Raw genomic sequence first — 18,344 nt, 5'->3', positions numbered from 1 at the left:
ATCAAAATCAGTCAGTTTTGAAAGGGTGGAAGATCATCAAAGTCCTTGTGTGATTTATGTCGTGGTAAAGAGCTTAAAACTAAAGCAATACAGTCAGTACAAGCAATAGAAGTGCAGTAGTTCTCTTAGCCAGAGAAACAAGTCTGGCAAGGGATATGTGTTTGGATAAGCTGCATGGATGCTACACCCTCACCTGTCACCTTTGAATGTTAGTGTTATATGTCAGCAAGTGCTGGGATTGAGTCTACCATAAGGCTAATTAATGACATTTTGTCCCTATTGGGGACCCAGAAGTTCTTCACTGATAAACCTCAAGTCCTTTTGCTCTTTTACCCTGTCCTCTTCCAGGTCACAAGGCTCAAACATTTGCTGTTAGGAAGCTGTCCCTCCTCAGCCTAGCCTTTCACCTGGGGCTGAGACAGGCTCCAAAAACTTAGCAGAGTGAAAGCCCTCTAGACCTCAGGTAGCTTGCTGGTCTGCAGTGCTTAGCACTCAGGGAGTAATCAGTCCAGTGCATCCTCACTGTGTTAATCACTTCCTGCTGAGTGAGTCATCTGGACATTCATTAGTTTGCCCTGGTTTTGTGTTTGGTTTGGGAATTGCTTTTAGTGAAAAATTAGTTTAATAGGAAGCTCAAAAGCTGTTTGTTGGGTCTGACAATATCTTAGAAATAATAAAATAATATGATGTCCTAGTAGCTGATTTCACAGAATCATAGAACCATAGAATAAATAAGACTGGAAAAGACCTTCAGGATCATTGAGTCCAACCTTTGACTGATCACCACCTTGTCAACTAAACCATAGCACTCAGTTCCGTGTCCAGTCATTTCTTGAACACTTCCAGGGATGGTGACTCCACCACCTCCCTGGGCAGTCGATTGCAACACTTGACAACCTTTTCTGTGAAGAAAGTATTCCTGAAACTGTATTTCTGTGGTGTTCTGTTCAGCTGGCAGAAGAGAGTTGCAGTTTATTAAAACTCATCATTGTATTCTCCAACTTGTAACCTCTGACAGAGGGCAGCATGTAATTTTTTTTCAAACTCTTTGCTCAGGAGTAATTCCACCTCTAAAAGGACGGCTTGGGAAGCTGAGGGGTCCTGGTGGATGCCCGGAGCTGTCCAGGGTCCTGACCAACCAAACCCTGCACTGAAGCACAAAAGAAACAGCACACAGTGACCAGGTGTCATGGGTGGCCTTGCCTGGGGCAGGAGTTGGACTAGATGACGTGTTTATATGATGCTAAAAGCAAGGGAGGCACCAAGTCAGTGAGAAATTAATTGTGTGAAATAAATTTTCAGATTCTGATGTGTACACTGTGCTACCTCAGTCTTGAGTTGGGTTGGGTCCCTGAAGCCCAGCCTGTTTGGTTATGCTCTCAGTAGAGGAGCTAACCCCAAATGAATTTTCACAGAATCATTTAGGTTGGAAAAGACCTCCAGGATCATCAAGTCCAACCTCTGATTGACCACCACCTTTTCAACTAAACCAGAGCACTAAGGGCCACGACCAGTCATTACTTGAACACTTCCACCTCCCTGGGCAGTGCATTCCAATGCCTCACAACCCTATGAGTGAAGAAATTCATCCTGATGTCCAGCCTGAACCTCCCCTGGCACAGCTTGAGGCCATTTCCTCTTGTCCTGTTGCTGGTTATCTGGAAGTGGTCGATCCCCACCTGGCTAAACCCTCTTTTCAGGTAATTGCAGAGAGCAGTAAGGTCTTCCCTGAGCCTCCTCTTCTCCAGTCTAAACACCCCCAGCTCCCTCAGCTGCTCCTCACAGGACTTGTGCTCCAGACCCTTCACCATCTCTGTTGCTCTTCTCTGGACAAGGCTTTATGTAGGCTTGCAGCAAATGACACTTTGTTTGCTTTTTAGGGAACCTGCACCCTTATATAATGAAATTACACCCTTCTCAATTTTAATCTGGTGTCACTAAGTGGTTTATTGTTGACATAGAAATTATAATTGTTTATTCAAATCAGTTATGATAAGTTATTCATTAATTACTCTTGTGCCTTTATATGAATGTACATTTTAAGGAGCTTTGTTTTCATTACCGGAAAAAATAAGTAGCTACTGTAAACTGCATTGATTCTGTAATTGTAGTAGCTATTCCCCTCAACCTCCTTGGACTTCTAAACTTCTGTTTTCATAACCTTTAGACATAACATTACATGGCACTGCACTTCCCTCTAATTGCTTCCTTGTTTGGTAAACATGCCTTTTTAAACAGTTTGGTAGTCACTCATTATATGTAAATCCTATTATGCTGCTAACATCCTTTTTTTACTTCTCAACAAGGTCCTTTGACCTTGGCTCCACATTTCTGCAGAAAGCCTGCCCTGAAGAAAGATAGTGCTCTAAATGAAGAGTTATTATCTTGTTTTATGTGCAGTCCTTAGAATTCTTTGTGTTGTTTTCTATTATTTGCTTTTCTTATGTGGCTTCTGACTCCTACGTGTCAACTTTTCTTGTGTTGTTAGCTACATGAGCCAAACCATGTGCCATCTGGTTTTGTGGGTGAAGGACAGACTAAACATGTAAGATACAGATTGATACAAGCTCCTGCCCTGGCCTGTAATGGTGCTTGACACGTTTATTGATTCCTCAAACTGTTTCTTACTGCTTAGTGTGTTTTATGCATTTGGTTTGACTGTGTGTGATGGGGGCAGTGGGAAAAGTGATTGCTCACTTCTCTGGATTCATGCCATTGCTTCATCCAACTCAGGAGTGCATTTAAATGAACCCTCTCTATCTGTAAGTTGATATTACATGTTGCATTTTTAAAAATGTTTCTAGGCAACCCAAATCATAAGGCTTCTCTATCCTATATCTACCCATAAATTATTCTAAACACTTGAAACACCAGAGAGCCCCTAAAACATTTTTCCTAGGTAACCTTTCTCTGTTGTGGTTCCCTTTGCTGTTTATCTACACTTACTTAATTGTAATCAGAAGAAATTACTTGGTTTTTATGAGGATAGATTGGTAAATAAATCTCTGTATGCATTGTAAAATTTGGACTTTTTAAAGTCTAAAATTTGTCTTGAAATAGTTATGTGTTTCCTCCTTATCTATAAGGTAAGTGGAGCTTTCTTAAAAGACTTAATTTTTGTTATTAATAGAGGAGTCAAAAAATGAAGTCTGCAAGTATTAAACATAAGCAGTGCTTCCATGCTACCAGAAACCCACCTCTGCTTAAATTCCACTCAAACTCTAATTGCACATTTCCTGGAGAGATCAATCCTTACTAGTTGTCTTTGATGTCTTTTTAGCCAGTGAATCTCAATAAACATCATGGATTCATCTGAACTATTTAGAGGTAAAGCAAAGGCAAAGAACACTTGTTGATTAGAGGGTCTTTTCCTTGTAGAAGTTCATTGTTTAATAAACTAGTGAAATGGAAGTGTATTGCTTTTAAGACAGCCTGAAACATGAAAACCAAAGCTTTAACTTTGGTGTTCCCCATGATAACTAAATCCATATTTTGGTGCCTGTATATGTTGTTACTGAAACTGTCCATCCTGAAATCACCGAGGGAGAAAGTACAGGCAGAGTTGGAGGAACTTTGTCACTTGGCAGTTGTATTACTTGTTTTTACTCTACATTTCTCTACCTGTAATGTAATAGTTATTAACTTTAGCAAAGGCCTTTGTGCATAAAAGTGATAGCATGTGCCTAGATAGTGTAACTTCCTCAGCTAGGACTGTGAAGTGCAGGAGATTAGTTAAAAAGTTTATTTCCCCAGGCCTGCAGAATAACCCATTACGCTGTCATAAAATAGTAACTACTCTTGTTGTTTAAAAGACATACGTGACATTAAAAAAGTAGTTTTTCCCCACGAAGTGATGGTTTGTGCTCACCCTTGTCTCCATGAAACGTCTAGTGAAAACCCAAAAAGGTTTTGATGTGCTTTTCTTTTGGCTTAAGCTTAGAGCATTGTGTTGATGCAATCATGGCATATACAGGTTGATACACAGCTTTTTCTCTTCTGCTCAGACTTGGAGCAGATTAAGAAAGAAACAGGGAAAAGGGAAGGATGGGTAAACCATTCAAAAGCAGCACCTGCAGGTTACATCTCTAAACCCAAAAGATGGGGGGTTGTTGCCAATCATTCAGCATTGTACAATATGAGGTAATGCAGGAATACCTGCTCTGCCTACGTGTCTTTCTGCCACCAAGTGCCAGTGAACCAGGAGGTTGTGTAAATACTGCTCAGAGCCAGCACTTAAGTCAGAATCAGCTGAAATGTAAGTGGGAGGGTGTTGTGTACCTACCTCCAAAGGTGCTGGCAAAGCAGAGCGCGGCTGAGAATCTCACACAGTTGATGGCGTTTTCCTCTGAGCTTGTCGTGGCATCTGGTGGTGTCAGGTGGTCAGAGAAAAGGAAGGATTTGCTGACTATTTCTGTAGATGTTGGCAGAGTTTAGTGATTTGACCTGTGACTCAAAGTTCATCCTTATCACACAGGATTTAAAAAGAAAAAATCAAGTGAGTTACTCAAGTGTATGAGACAGTGTTGAGGGAAGCTGGCAGAGGCAGTTATTTATGAATTCTGGTCAAGCTGTTTCTCAGGGAATTTGTACATCATTTTTCCATTTTGCACGCTTTACACAGAGCTGGGTGACTCCACAGAGCATTTAAATGCAGATATTTGGAAGGCAGCTCCAGCCCTTTATGAGGCCTTCCTGTTGTAGAAGTGTTGGAAAGTATAACATCATCCAGTATAAGAGACACCCTCCCCACCCCCAGTAGGCTGAGTTCCTTTTTTTCCATTAATCATGAAATTATATTTACTTTTTATAATTTTTAATGCAAAGTTTGGGGTCCTAGCGCATTGCAGGTCGTAAAGTTTGGATCCAGAAGTCTTTCAGAACTTTAGAATTTCCCACGCATTCATATTTCTTTGCCTTGTCAGGGAGATTTCCCTTGACATTCCCAGAGCATTCATGGTTTAAAATACTATCCATGATATACTGTCAGTAACCTGTTTTCTAAAATAAACTGTTACAATCTCCAAATGTGCTTCCCCTTTTTTTTTTTTCCCTCCATTATCCCCACTCACTGTATGAAGGCCGACTCCATTGAATGAAATGCCAGGGTAGCAATTTGAAACGTTCTTTTAATTCACGGCAGGTACTCCCTTGCACTGCCTTCACGCTGAGTGGAAAGCTATTAGAGAGCACAAGGTTTTGAAGTTCCTGCTTAAAGTACATCTTGAAATTAAAGTGACTGCCAGCTTGTCACTGGTGCTCTGTGGTTTATGTGAATATGCAGGTACGTTGCAAAGTGTTCTCTCTTTTGTGTGTAGTTGCTCTGCAGTTAATATCCTTTTGGATAGAAGGGAGTGTCCTGCAGCACAGCGATGGGTTCAGTCTCCCAAGTGGTCCTTTGCAGCCCTGTGTCCCTGTATAAATATTTAATGACACGGTAATCTCATGAAAAACAATATTGCCTTAAGTACATATTTGGGAAGAGCACGAAGTTTACATAAGCTCGAACGTTTGTTTAATTCTGCTTTAAGTTCTGAATAAAGACACTGCTGTCATGACTGGGACCTGCTTGCATGGACCTACAGAGAAGCTTGTCCCATGGGGATAACTTCCCTTTTGTGTGAGCAAAGACCTTGAGGTTTCAAAATGTGTTAGCTGGCAGTGCCAAAGTGAACTGAAGAGGGTAGCTGGAGGTCTGTTGTAGGATCTTTTCCTTATCTTCTAGAGGGATTTCATAGTCACTGTCACAGTCTCTTGTTCTAATAATCATTTTGTAATCAGAGCCCCACCTGTTCCAGTGAGAGAGGTTTAAATTAGGTATACAGAAGAAATTGTTTACTGTGAGGGAGGTGAGGCACTGCAGCAGGTTGCCCAGAAAAGTTGTGGATCCCCCACCCCTGGAAGTGTTCAAGGCCAAGTTGGATGGGGCTCTGAGCAACCTGGTCGAGTGGGACATGTCCCTGTCCGTGGCAGGGGTGTTGGAACTAGTTGGAGTCATTGTCCCTTCCAACCCAAACCATTCTATGACTCCATGAATTTTTCTGTTACCTTGCTGTCCGTGGTTACTCCTTGCTCTGGGGTCCTGTAGCCAGGTCAGGGTAGGATTGAGTGAAATGCAAGGAACCACAGCCAGCCCCCCAGTGCCTTCTAGAGAATACATCGTTGATGTTTATTTGGAGCCTCTTACCGTCAGGCTGTCACGTCTTGACAGCTCTGTAGGTGGAACAAAAGGGCCCATCAGACTGAAGATGATTTGTAAACAATGAAGAAGGAGCATTTGCCACCCTGCCATGTGTTACAGTGTGAAAAACCAAGGCCACATTATCTGAGGCTGACACAGGGAGAGCTGTCCTTTCAAGTGTCAGCTATATCCTTATGCAAAAGTGCCAGAAACTGTTTCATTAAGACCTGAATTTGACAGCTTGTGAACTCTCAGGGTTTTGCTGGCTCCTTAGAAAATTCAGTAGAACAACACCCTTCTCACCGGGATGCTGCCTTCACAAAAGGGACAGTGAAACCACAGCATCTCTTGCAAATTCAAAATGCTTATTTTAAAAAGAAATTTTTCTAATTTGTGTTCTCGGTGTTTTCAATCATTTTGACGTCTTAAGCATTAAATCAGAGGCTGAATACAGTAATTTTTCCTGTTTTTCCAGTAAGAACTTGGTTGCTGATTAAAGTCTTTGTCAGGGAGTGGGCAAAAATTAATGCATTAACAACCTAACAATGAAATCAAAGTGATTTAGTGTAGCATTATCTAAAAGAAATAATTTTTTGTTAGTACTGTGTAATGTTCTTTTAACAGATGACAATGATTTATTTCTACTTAGATGAATGATGAAACTAATCAGTGAATTGCTGGAGAGATGCTTTGTTAAATTAGTCCCATATTCAATTGGGAATCTTTATTCTATTGCTCTGTGTGCTTATTTGTCATTGAATTTGCAGAGGGATGTACAGGTTCTTTTGTTTACATGAATACGAAATAGAACATCTCCTTTGATTATCAGTGGAATTTCATTGTTTTAAACCAGGGAAAATGAGACAATGGGGCCTTTCCGTCTTTGGTTTTGTTTGGAGATGCCTTTAAAAAACCACCCTATGAAATCCTTTTAAAATAACTTGACTTACTTTTAAAGAGAATTCACCCTGCTTATTTCCAATATGCAAGATGCTTTTAGTTAAGAGTATTTGCAAATTCTGTGGTAGTGATTTGCAAAAATTAGAAAGAGTTGGTCGTTTATTTGTACATTTTCTCTATTACACTAGATAAACCAATGCTGCACTGTTTTTATTAGTCCACCCACAAGACTCTGGTCATTCATGAAAATTCTGTGAATGAAGAAAATAACAAATGTGTTGACAATGAAAATAACAGAGTTTCAGGAAGCTAATATAAGTAGAAATGCTTTTGTAACAACTTTACTGTCCAAAGCCAGCATTCATTAGGCCAGATTACAGTTTTAAGGAGACAAACAACTGAGTTTCCTTGAACATTTAGCATAAATGACAGCTGGGTCCTTACAATGTGAGAACTTTCACGCTGTCAGTATGAACTGACAATTTGCCTAGCAAAGAGTTATGCTGTGGGAGGTTAAGAAGAAAAGCATGAGAAGGTTTTTGTGAGTCCAGTAAAACAGAGTTTGCTGGTAATAGAAACCTAAAAACCAACTTGGGTTTACTATATAGTATTATCTTCTTAAAACTGAAAATGGCCTCTTATTGAAATTACAATGTCCAAGCCTATTTAAAAAAAAAAAAAAGGTAAAACCAGTTTAATTCCTGGAGCAAGTTATATCATTATTATAACCCTTCGACTCCAACAGCATTAAAAAAATCTGAAGACAGATCACCTACACCATGAAGACAGTGTAAGATCCCTTGGCACGAGGAAACAAATCGTTGCTGGAGTCCATCTTTGATGTTGTTTACCCTTACAGGAAAAAAATAACTCCAGGTTTTGATAATTAATTAAGTATTAAATCCAACTTTAAACCCACAGTTCACACCCTGACAAACAGGCAGTTGAAACAGCCAGAGGGTGCAGGGAAACACCTTGAGAACCCAGTGGTGATGTGTTTCCACAAGCTGAGTGATTCTACTCTGTCTAAGAGCTATAACTACCTTTTGGTTAATTGTGTTGCAATTTTGCTTAAGCCGTTTGCACCTCCTATTTTGGACAGCCCAAAGGAAGGAAGGAGCTGAATGCTGATGGGAAGTCACAGAAAGAAGCCCACAGCATTTTAGCTTTGAAGGACCTCTAAGTGCCATCTGTCCCAGGAACATCCTTTGGATGTGGAGGAGAGGGAAGTGTGCCGTAGCACTGAGGTGCTGCAGTGGGTTGGCTGTGCTGCTGCGAATTTGATTACAGGATGATAATTTCCCAAAAATTTAAAAGCCCTGGAGCCTTTTTCTGTGAAAGAAGGAAAGGAGAAATGCCTTTTGTAGAGAGAAAAAAAAGGAGCCATATGTTTTATACTTGCTTATGGGCAACACTTGAGTTTCAGACTTGTATAATTTCTGCGCGACCAGTCAGTTTGTGTTGGTTTGGACAAAGAGTTCCTGAAATGATCCTTCAGTCTCAGCAATAGTACAGATCTGTGATTTAAATGTCTGAAGAAAAATCAGGTGCAAGATAACAAATGGCAGGTTTCTCCCCCGTCATCCTAAGCAATTGCTTGCTCTTCATTAAGCTCAAAGCAACTGAAATGCCATCAAACAGCAGGGCTGCTTAATCCTTTGGCCTTTACAACCCCCCACACCCCGTCACTGGACTATGTCTGTGGAAAGTTCATAAGTATGGTCTTCTGCAAAATGGATCTGTTGAACATTTTAAGCTAAATGGTGGTGTGAAGACTCTGTCTGATGTGTGTACCGTGTCCTGAATTTTCAGTACTTTGCTGGGTGAGGCAAAAGTGTCTGAGGGCTCCTGTGGGCATTGTGACTTTTCACAGTGAACTGTGTTCAGCCTGGTTTTATTCCTGTGTCCAGAGAGCAAGTAAATTTCTCCACAAGTTAGGCAGAGGGACAACCATCATGGTGATTTTATCTGCCGTTTCCAATTTCCTCTGGCTCCTTCACACCACCTTCTCAGCCTTTACCTTGTTCTTTTGCTTTTTAGACTCTCTGAAGTGTTATCTAATCCCTCAAGATTTGATCTGAACTTGGCAGTTATTTTGTTGTTAATCAGTAGCTATAACTAGACAGGTGTAATTAAGTAGTTGCACTGTGAAACTCGGAGACATGGTTAATCCTTTGTTTTAAGGAAAAGGGAACACAATCCCAAAATGAATGGGCTGTTTGGACAGAGCCACTGGGATTGAAGTCAACATGACTGAGCAGTAAATGGGGAAAAGGTAATTCTGGCAGTGGGGGAGTGCAACCACCTTGACATTGACTACCTTCTAAAAATGGAGAGAAGAACTGTGCATGCAGACTAATTAGCATGAGAAGCAAGAGATATATAGTTAGCAAATAAGGATTGGAGTAGATTTGAGTACTAATTAATTAAAAGGATATGTCATTTGTAACCAATGAATGTTGATGCCTTTGTTTGGTAAAACATAAATTGTGTGAAGTTTTGATGGTGGGTGTTTTCTGGGTTACCCCCAGCTCCCTGCTTGGCACAAACTGGAGTAAAAAATAGAATTACCTCACCTCAGTGTGAGAATTGGCCATGCACAGCGTGTAGGAAGCCCGTGTTCAGGATAACAAAAGGACAAAAGTTTCAAAGCTTCACATGCTTTTGAAAACCAAAGCATGTATGCAAATGACAACTGATATTATCATCTTTGAGCATAACCTCCCTTGAAGGACAGCAAGTCATCTCAAGCAATATCAAAGGTTCTTTGCATCTCAAAGAATTTAGTAACTCCTAAGTGTTTATTTTGGGGGTCTAAAGCCACTCAACATGTACTAAAAGCACAGAATTTATGTGACAGTGTGCACTACTCTTAAAAGCAAGAGTTAATGGCTGCTGCCTTTGTGCTTTGTCACAGCCTTGCCTTTGTGTAACTACCTGTCATGGAAGGAGCTTTGATATATCTTGAATGAGAAAGATACTATTATTTATAAAATATATCTCTTCTACATTTCCTTTAATTCCCACCCCCACATCCTTACTTTATTGAGTATGTGAGCTCTCATTTGGTCAGGGTCACATCAGGGATGAATCTCAAGTCCTTTGAATCTCAAAAGATGCTCAGAGTTCAATAACTGTAAATTAAAAAATGTTCTTGAGAAGGCAGATGCAGAACAAGAGTGCAGCTGCACACTTAGTACTGCTCCACTGTGCTATCAGTGGGTTCCTAACTATGGCTGGGCCTCAGGAAACTAAAATTTATTTTTCTGCTTTAGCATATCTTAATCCACAGTTAGGATAACAAATGTGTTTTAATGTTTTTCATTAGAAAGCAGGTTGTGACTTTATACTAGCTGAACAGAGTCTTAATTTGCTGATAAAAGAAGACAAGGGAAATAAATCTAAGGAAGAAAAGAAATAAAACATCGGGACTGAGTTCTAACAAATGCAGAGTTTGTGCTGTAACACTGGGTCTGTTTTCTGGACCCCATACTGTGTTGCAATGCCTGGTGAATACATGATGTAAAGTCAGACGTTGCTCTGCACATGTAAGTGAGGCCAAGTGCTGCTGCTACTCTGCCTTGTCCTCCCGGAGAGTTCTGCGGTGCTGCGTCCTGTCGCCGTGGCATCTGCATTCTCAGAGGCCTGTGCAGTACCTTCTGTCTCTGCTGCAAAGTCAGCTTTCGACAGGTTTGACAAATAAAAATCCCTGCACTGTTGTTTGCATGAGGAGAATATTAACTCTTGCATCGTAGACAAATCCCATTCCCTATCAAAATCACACTACTTTGAATTCACCTCTCTCTTCACCTTCTTAATATGCTGGGCTGCACTGATGCCCTGTGTGCTGCTTAAGTGCTTGTCCCAGTCTCACTAAAGGTGAATGACCTGGGGTTTACAGGAAGATGTCCCACTCATAGTTTTGAGATCCTCTGGAATGAAAACTGTGCAGATCTAATTTATTACTGTGTTTGATGCACAGGACAGCATGACAATTTGACCTTGCAATTTTATGCCCCTGCTGAGTGACTGCAAGAGCTTCTTAGCTGAAACCGTCCCTTTCTAATTTTAATTTATTCTATGTCTGGGCAGCTGACAGTTTAAGGAGCTGCTGTCAAGCTACAAATATCTTTGCCTAAGGCTTTGGACTGACCCGTCCCAGTGACACAACCATGGAGGGAGCCAGGGTGACTCCAGATTCTCAGTGTGCTTCTGTCATCACCTTGTTCCCTGTTCCTTTCTTCTTTTCTTCCCCAGAGGTATCTATTGTATATCAGCTCAGCAAGGTCACTTGCATGGATTTTTTTTTTTAACTATTATTATTTTTTTCTGGTTGTCATATTTCCCCTGTGTCCTTGCAGCTTGCCTAGTAGGCTTATGGACTGCCTGGCTTGGTCAACACCTGCATCAGGACTTCAGGCAGTTTTGGTTTTGCAGAAGTATCTTTTATCTTCTATATCACATTTGTTGCATTCTGGTTTGGGGAGTGGGGATAAAACCTGTCCTACATCTACTTACCAGCTAATTTCTGTCCTTTTTTTTTTTCTTTTTTTTTTTTTATTCCTTAGCTCCTAATTATCCTTTTTCTTTCCTCACTTAGAGCTCTGCCAGCTCCCCGGGTTCTCCAGGAGTGGCTGCTACAAAGATGTGTGTGTTCTCCTCTGTAAAACCGGTCCTTGTTTTGTGTTGCTAGGCTACTCCCTTCCAGCTGCCATTGAAGAAATGCTCCGTGGTGGGAAACGGTGGGATCCTGAAAAAGAGCGGCTGCGGCAAACAAATAGATCAAGCAGATTTTGTCATGCGGTAAGACAGACTCCTCAATGACACATTGTCTCTCCTTCCCCCTGCTAAGGCTCTGGGTTTTCAGAGCTATTCAGTTGCGATTAATCAATTACAACTTGCCTTGTTCCCTCGCCTTTGCAGGATGCTTTGTACAAGGAACTTGGGTAAAAGTGTGAGGAGAGGCAAAAAAAGAGTTTTGACTGGCTTCTGCAAATGGGTGTGTGAGGTGTGGGGGCAGTCTACCAGTGCTTAAGGTTGTGACAGATGGTGCAGTGTCTCAGGGAGGTACTGAGGAGCTGCTTTTCTCATTATTTTTGTAATGGTAGGCAGGGCCTCATCCTGAGAAATGTCCTCCGAAACTCTAAATGCCATCTCTGCAACCCATTGACCTCAAGATGAGTAGGTGCCGATTATGAGGCAAGGCTTAAGATCTAAGTTGGTACAAGCTGAAATCTTCCCGTGTTTTTCTTCCCTCTGGCTGACTGTCTGAGGAAAGGCCAAACCTATTTCCTTGATGCAGAGTTTTTGGGATTCCTCACATTTCCTTCCCGTCCAGCCTTCCTGAAGTTATAAGAACCTGTCAGGAAGGATGTCAAACCAGCTACTGCTTTCGTGATTGAATTTGACACTTTCTAGATCTGCAGTCTTTAAAGAAGAAAGACAGAAATTAGTTCCTCCCTGTTAAACATGAACAAGAGAAACATTGTGAAGGAGAAGCTGTAGGAATGCTCCCAAAGAGATGAGAAATGGAGGGTTTTTTGGGTTTTGGCATGGATGCATAATGAACACTCACTTTAGAAAGTCTCCTTGTTAGATCCTGATGGCTTATTTGTAAAGCCGTACAAATGTGCTGCAAACCAAACAGTATTGCTGTAATTTCTAGTTTGCATCTCAAAGACCAAAAAACCCTTCTGTATTAAAGCAAAGAAATAGAACAAACCAAAGGCAAAAGGAAACATAGAGCAGGAGATGTAAGGCACAGGGGAGAAATGGCTGCCATTACTGCAAAACTCCTTAGGTGTTCCATAGACTAAATATAAGAAACTGCAGGGTGTATACCATGGTAATATTATCTAGATGCAATGGGAAATTGAAATGCTGTAGGAGCAATCAGTTGCAAAAACAATAGAAATGTAAAAAAAAAATCCCAAAGCAGCTGTTATTGTCACTTGATGAGAAAAAAATCCACTTTTCTCCCCAGGGAGGGTAAAGCAACCATTATCTGGGCAAAACTTGTTTCAAATTGCAAATAAGTGATAGGGAGTTTCCTGCAAAAATCCAGTTGCTGTCTGCAGGCTGTATTGTGTTACTGATGTGCAGTCATATTTGTGTGTCAATTCTTTTGGATTAGAAACTAATACACCACTGGGAGAAAATATTTTTACAGCAGGTGAAAGACAGGATTTGGTTGATCTTTTCTAAATCTGATTTCTATAATCTCAGAGCTGAGAGTGAAAGAGCACAATGGTAACTTGCATAACATTTTTCTGTTTTTTGAAAAGAAATTTGTGTAATATCTTCAAAGTATTTCTGCAGTGTGAAATGTCATGCCGGGTTTTGTCCTTGTTCTTTTCTTCCATTCACATGAGTTTTGATTTCACTTATAAGTATCTGCCATCTTCTCTCATATGTTGTAGTCACTAAGGTTATTTAATGAGTTTAAACTCATTGCTGAGCATCTTCTTCAAACACAGTTTTTCCAACACAGAGATTAAAAGAGCAGCAGTTTTCAGCCCCTAAGGCATAGCATGCTGCTTCTGCAGTGAAAAAGGTGCATGGTATATGGTCTACATGTTTCATGGTGTGGTTATCTTCTGATATCTGCCTGTTTTTCAAGTGTGTAATTTTTATTTCTAAGAAAAAAAAATTGGGGTTCCCCTCCTGCTAACAGTTATTTTACAAGAGAAACGTTGGGTACTCACCCTAAGCCATGTTTTTGTCTCTGTTTTGATGATGTTTCCTTCTTTCCTGCATGTTCACATACTCATTCCTCAGTACCAGATGTAACAGTAAGAGAATTAAAAAGAAGTTTCTTAGGATGAATCTTTTATTTCTTGGTGTACTCCTCACCAGCACAACACTTGGCACTCTGCTGGCCTATTCAAGAAAATAATTAGAAAGGCCAAGAAGTTTCTGTTAACTAATTTCTTACAGCTTCCTCTGGATACTCAGGACTTTTCTTAATATTTAATGCACAAAAAGGTGGGAATGAGATTTACTGATGAAGGGAATTAGATGTGTTTAAACAGTGCATCTGGGACTGCCTTATGAAAGAATTTTCATTATTGATGAAAATTGATGCTGAGATGATAAAAACCAGAGTGAGATCTTAGTCCTTCATAGTGTTTTTAAATAAACTTTAATCAAAAGCAGTTTCTTAAAAGCTTGCCCTATGAGCTAGTGTTATTTAAAACAGAGAGCATTAAGCTGTAGTCTGGTAGAGGTATCTAAGCCATCTTGCTGCCCTAAGGCAAATCATCTATCTGTATGTTTCTTCACAAATAGTTGTTTGGCTTGCCAATGAAAACTGCCACTGAGAGAGTTTCTACAATCTCTCCAAATAGTATTGATCTGATTAATTTTCATCCTACCAAGTGCAGGAGCAGGAAGCAACCTATTGCCAGATTTGATATTATTTTATTTTACTTTGTTTTTTATATTACTTTATTTTATGTCTTTTTCGATTTTTAAAACTTTATCATTCTTTATGTCTGAGAATTAACCCTCCCATATGCTTTTATTTTTTTCTTTCTTGTCAATGGTTGCGGTTCCTGAAACCTCTTATTTTGGTTCCTCTTTTCTGGTTTCTTTTGAAGCTGTCTAGCTTCTCTTAAATTGTGGTAGACCAAATTAGAAGCTGTTTTGTAACTGAGATCTCAGTAATTGTGCACATTTTAACAAATATAGTCACAAAAAGGAGAAAATGTTCCTGGAAAATTTATGTTTCTTGGTGCATGTGGTTGAATTCATCTGTGTTCCACGTAGGTCGGACATCACTGTCCTCCTTGTTATTTCCTGATGATGTGAAATGAAGAATACAATTTTGAGAGCTGGTATTTGTATGCAAATACATGCAGATATAACATGAGTGTGTTTTTTTTCTTACGGAATGTGGGATATTTGGCATTAGCAGGAATTGCAGAGTGTGCTGCATGGACACTCTGTGTCCTGTCCGGGCACTGACATTGCACAAAGCCCTAACACGTGGAGGTGCAGGCAGGAATTTATGCAGCCTCATTCTGCTGTCACAAGCACGTTCTCCAGGCACTGCAGAGGTCAGTGGAAATGCACAGAGGCAGTGACTGCTGTGGAAGCAAGGGCTTTCCTTGTGGCAAGACTGATTTTTCCCAATGTGGCGGATGCGAACAGCAATCTGTAATAAATAAAACAGCCAGCAGTTTCTGTAGTAGCCCCTGGAAACTGCTGTAAAACCTGAGCCATAGCTTGCTTCCCCAGCTCCTGCCTCTCACTAGTGCTGGAAAGAGGCCTCTGAACTGTTAAGATTAAAAAAAAAAATCAGATAAGCAACTTGTTGTTGTTGTACTCAAGGGTTTCATTACTGACATGGACTGCCTGGTGGATGCACGCAGAACTGGAGGGCTACAGAGAGGTTAGTGCAGAAGACAGGGAGAAAAATGATGTGGCTCTTCACAGGTGTAAGAAATGCATCAAATGACCCCGTTTCTTTCTAGTACTGAGAGGAGGAGTCATGAATGTGGAACAGTTCCTCTCTGAGCCACTGCCTGCCCTCTTCCAAAGCTGGAGTCTCACCCTCTGTGGGGGTGACTGTCTGCAGGGCTTAAAGCAACCAGGGGCTGCTTGAGCCCCTTTTTTAGGGTCAGTGTTTGCTCAGCACATGCTTTCAGTGGGGTAGGAAGAGACAGGAGCTGGCCAACAAGCACACCCTTTGTCTTGCTGTACCTCGTCTGCTCCCTCTCTGTGCTGCACTTGCCCAGCCTGCTGCAGAAAAAACAGTTAAACCAACGTGTGCAAATGGAGATGTCTTGATTTGGTGGTTGAACTTCAAAACTGGAGGTCAAATCTCGTTATGGTAGAGCTCAAAACTGGTTTTTGTTTTTCTGTCTCTTTGGAAATCCCCAGCCAAACTCCAAAACCCAACAATATAACCAACTAAAAGTGTTTCTCTGAAAAAAATTCCAAATTCTGCTTGTCTCTGAGAATCCTGGTTTTACCTTTTAAACATTACAAATATTGGTCATATCTTTGTTTTAAAAAGTTGGACAAATCTGAAATACAAAATGTTTTAAGAACCAGTTTTCAGTGTAATTTCTGTATATTGAGTGGTTTTCTCCTGCCTGTAATTTTTGAAGCAGTGCATAGGCTTGGATACTCTTTGGATGTATTTTCATCTTTATGTACTGCACTTTCATTTTCCTCCTTGGTCTTTACTACGGAGCATTTAGGACTGCTCACTGTGTGGATGTTTCTCTCTGCTTCTGTTTTTTGGAGTCTTGGCTCTCTGTTTTCCATAGCAAATTTGCTCAGTTGCTTTTTCTTTATTACGTTATCACCCTGCCCACCAGAACAAGAGTGTGAGCAGAACTGAGACACACATATTTAAATAGCCCCTTGATTTTTTTTTTTTCTCTGTGTTTTCCTAGTAAATTCTGTTCACTCAAGGTAGCCCGTAGTGAAATATGTAAAATGACAATTTTGCTTGCCATTTAAAGCTTGTAATGCTGTAGAGTGGTAGCAATCTGAAGCCTGATAGTGGTAGATGAGGCAGACCTGAGTGCAAATCAGAACATTAAAAGAGTCTGGATAAAAAATTTCTAGAGATAATAACAGCCTCTTCGGCAGCCTATTCATCCTGTCAGAAATGCCAAATGCTCACCTTTGTTTTTGTTTAGCAGATACATAGATATCATCTCTGTGAAAGGTTTTATTTCTCTATTTCCCCACAATCTGTCCCAAAAAAGTGTCCCACTGTGTTTATAGGTCTGCTGCAGTAGGGAACATTTGTAGCTTGGTCTGGTATTTATATATCACTTTTACATTTTCTGAAGCCTGTCAATCCTGAATGCCATTTAAAATCTTGACTGTCTTTCTGTGCACAGGTGCAACCTTCCTCCTCTATCCAGTGAGTACAGCAAGGACGTCGGATCAAAAACCCAGCTGGTGACTGCAAATCCAAGTATAATTCAGAAAAGGTAGACAGCATATTGTTCCTTTTCTGGTCGGGGGGGGAAATAGAAAGAAAAATGCTTCATCTGTGCTATAGATATTAGTGCATCACAGTTGTGTTCTTAATGATGATCTGATCCTGGAAGGGGATTTAAAAAGGTGAAATAGGCAGTGGCTTGGTGCTAGGTGAAATAACTAAATACTAAACCTCCTATCCTTTCACTATAAGCAGGGAAATTAAGGAAGATTGGGTTTTACAGAGTTATTTCTTTTACCAGACTCCCCTCAGTGCTTCCAACTCCCTCCCTTTTCCATGTGCTGGGCATTGCCTGAGGTGCTTTGGCTGCTCCCAAGCCAGGAACCTACTTATGGATGTCCCAAGCTACTCTGCTGGTCAGACCAGCTGGCTGCTGCATCCACAGTTACTGAAGATGCTAATTTGGGTTTCTCTTTGCTTCAGCACCAATAATCTCTGAGTCTTCACTGTTTTCGTATTCTTTGTTTGATAACAACTTACGGAGTACAAAAGGTTAGGATGGAACTCCTTGACAGGTTGTGATCACACAAGCTTCGCTTTCTTAGGAAACTGGGACAAATCTTTGTTGTTTATTAGAGTTGGTTGAAATTTTCCAAATGTCAGTAGCTGATGAGAGAGGGGGAAAAAAAATGTCAATGCCATCTCTCTGATTTTGCCTTCCTGAATTTTAATTGCTGTAATTTTTGTTTATCCCCCAGAACGAGGTAGACTGTTCTCAGGCAGAAAAAGATCTGGTAGTAACCTGCCATGTTCACTGAAGAACACAAGAAAAAAGGCATAAACCAAGGGGATGAGCAGGAAATGATTAGGCATAAGGAAATGTATAATGTGAGCACTGCAAGGTGAAGGATCGTGAAAGGAAGCAAAGCAGGGAAATAAAACACATAATAGAAAGTCAGGTGTTTTAGAAAGAAGAAAGGCACTGTTTTGGAAATGGATGTTTGATGGCACTTAAATGTAGTATTTTTCCTCTCTAGCAGAATTGAAGGGTTCTCTAGTCTTGTGTGTGGAAAAGATGTCAGTCTTTGGCAAAGTAGAAAAGAGAGGGCGAACAAGAGGGAAATGGAGTAGTAATCATCTTCAACAGCTGATTCCAGGCAGAGAGTGCCTGAATAGGGAAAGGCACAGAAGTGCTCGTGGGATGAGATCAAAGCAAACCAAGCAAAATTGTCAGGGGATGGCACCAGGTGCCAGGCAAGAAGAGGGGCAGTAGATGTGAAGACAGGGAATCTGAAAATCCTGTGGGATGTAGATGGTGGATGAGGCTGATTTATGAAGTGGAATGAAATGGCCAGAATACCC

The 18,344-nt window shown here is 40.7% G+C and overlaps 1 protein-coding gene across 1 annotated transcript in view; it reads left to right on the top strand.

The window, feature by feature from the left end:
• ST8SIA1 (ST8 alpha-N-acetyl-neuraminide alpha-2,8-sialyltransferase 1) overlaps window positions 1–18,344 on the top strand; it is a 131,833-nt gene that overhangs the window by 52,222 nt on the left and 61,267 nt on the right. The window contains exons 3-4 of the mRNA XM_050325176.1: window positions 11,772–11,881; window positions 16,939–17,031. Of these exons, the coding sequence (XP_050181133.1) occupies window positions 11,772–11,881; window positions 16,939–17,031 (203 nt within the window). The remainder of the gene's footprint in view (window positions 1–11,771; window positions 11,882–16,938; window positions 17,032–18,344) is intronic.

This window comes from Myiozetetes cayanensis, unplaced genomic scaffold (genome assembly GCF_022539395.1).
Source record: "Myiozetetes cayanensis isolate MyiCay16 unplaced genomic scaffold, myiCay2020 scf3, whole genome shotgun sequence".
Classification (NCBI taxonomy): domain Eukaryota; kingdom Metazoa; phylum Chordata; class Aves; order Passeriformes; family Tyrannidae; genus Myiozetetes; species Myiozetetes cayanensis.
The sequence above is the reverse complement of the archived record's forward strand: the minus strand, read 5'-3'. Positions and strand labels throughout refer to the sequence as shown.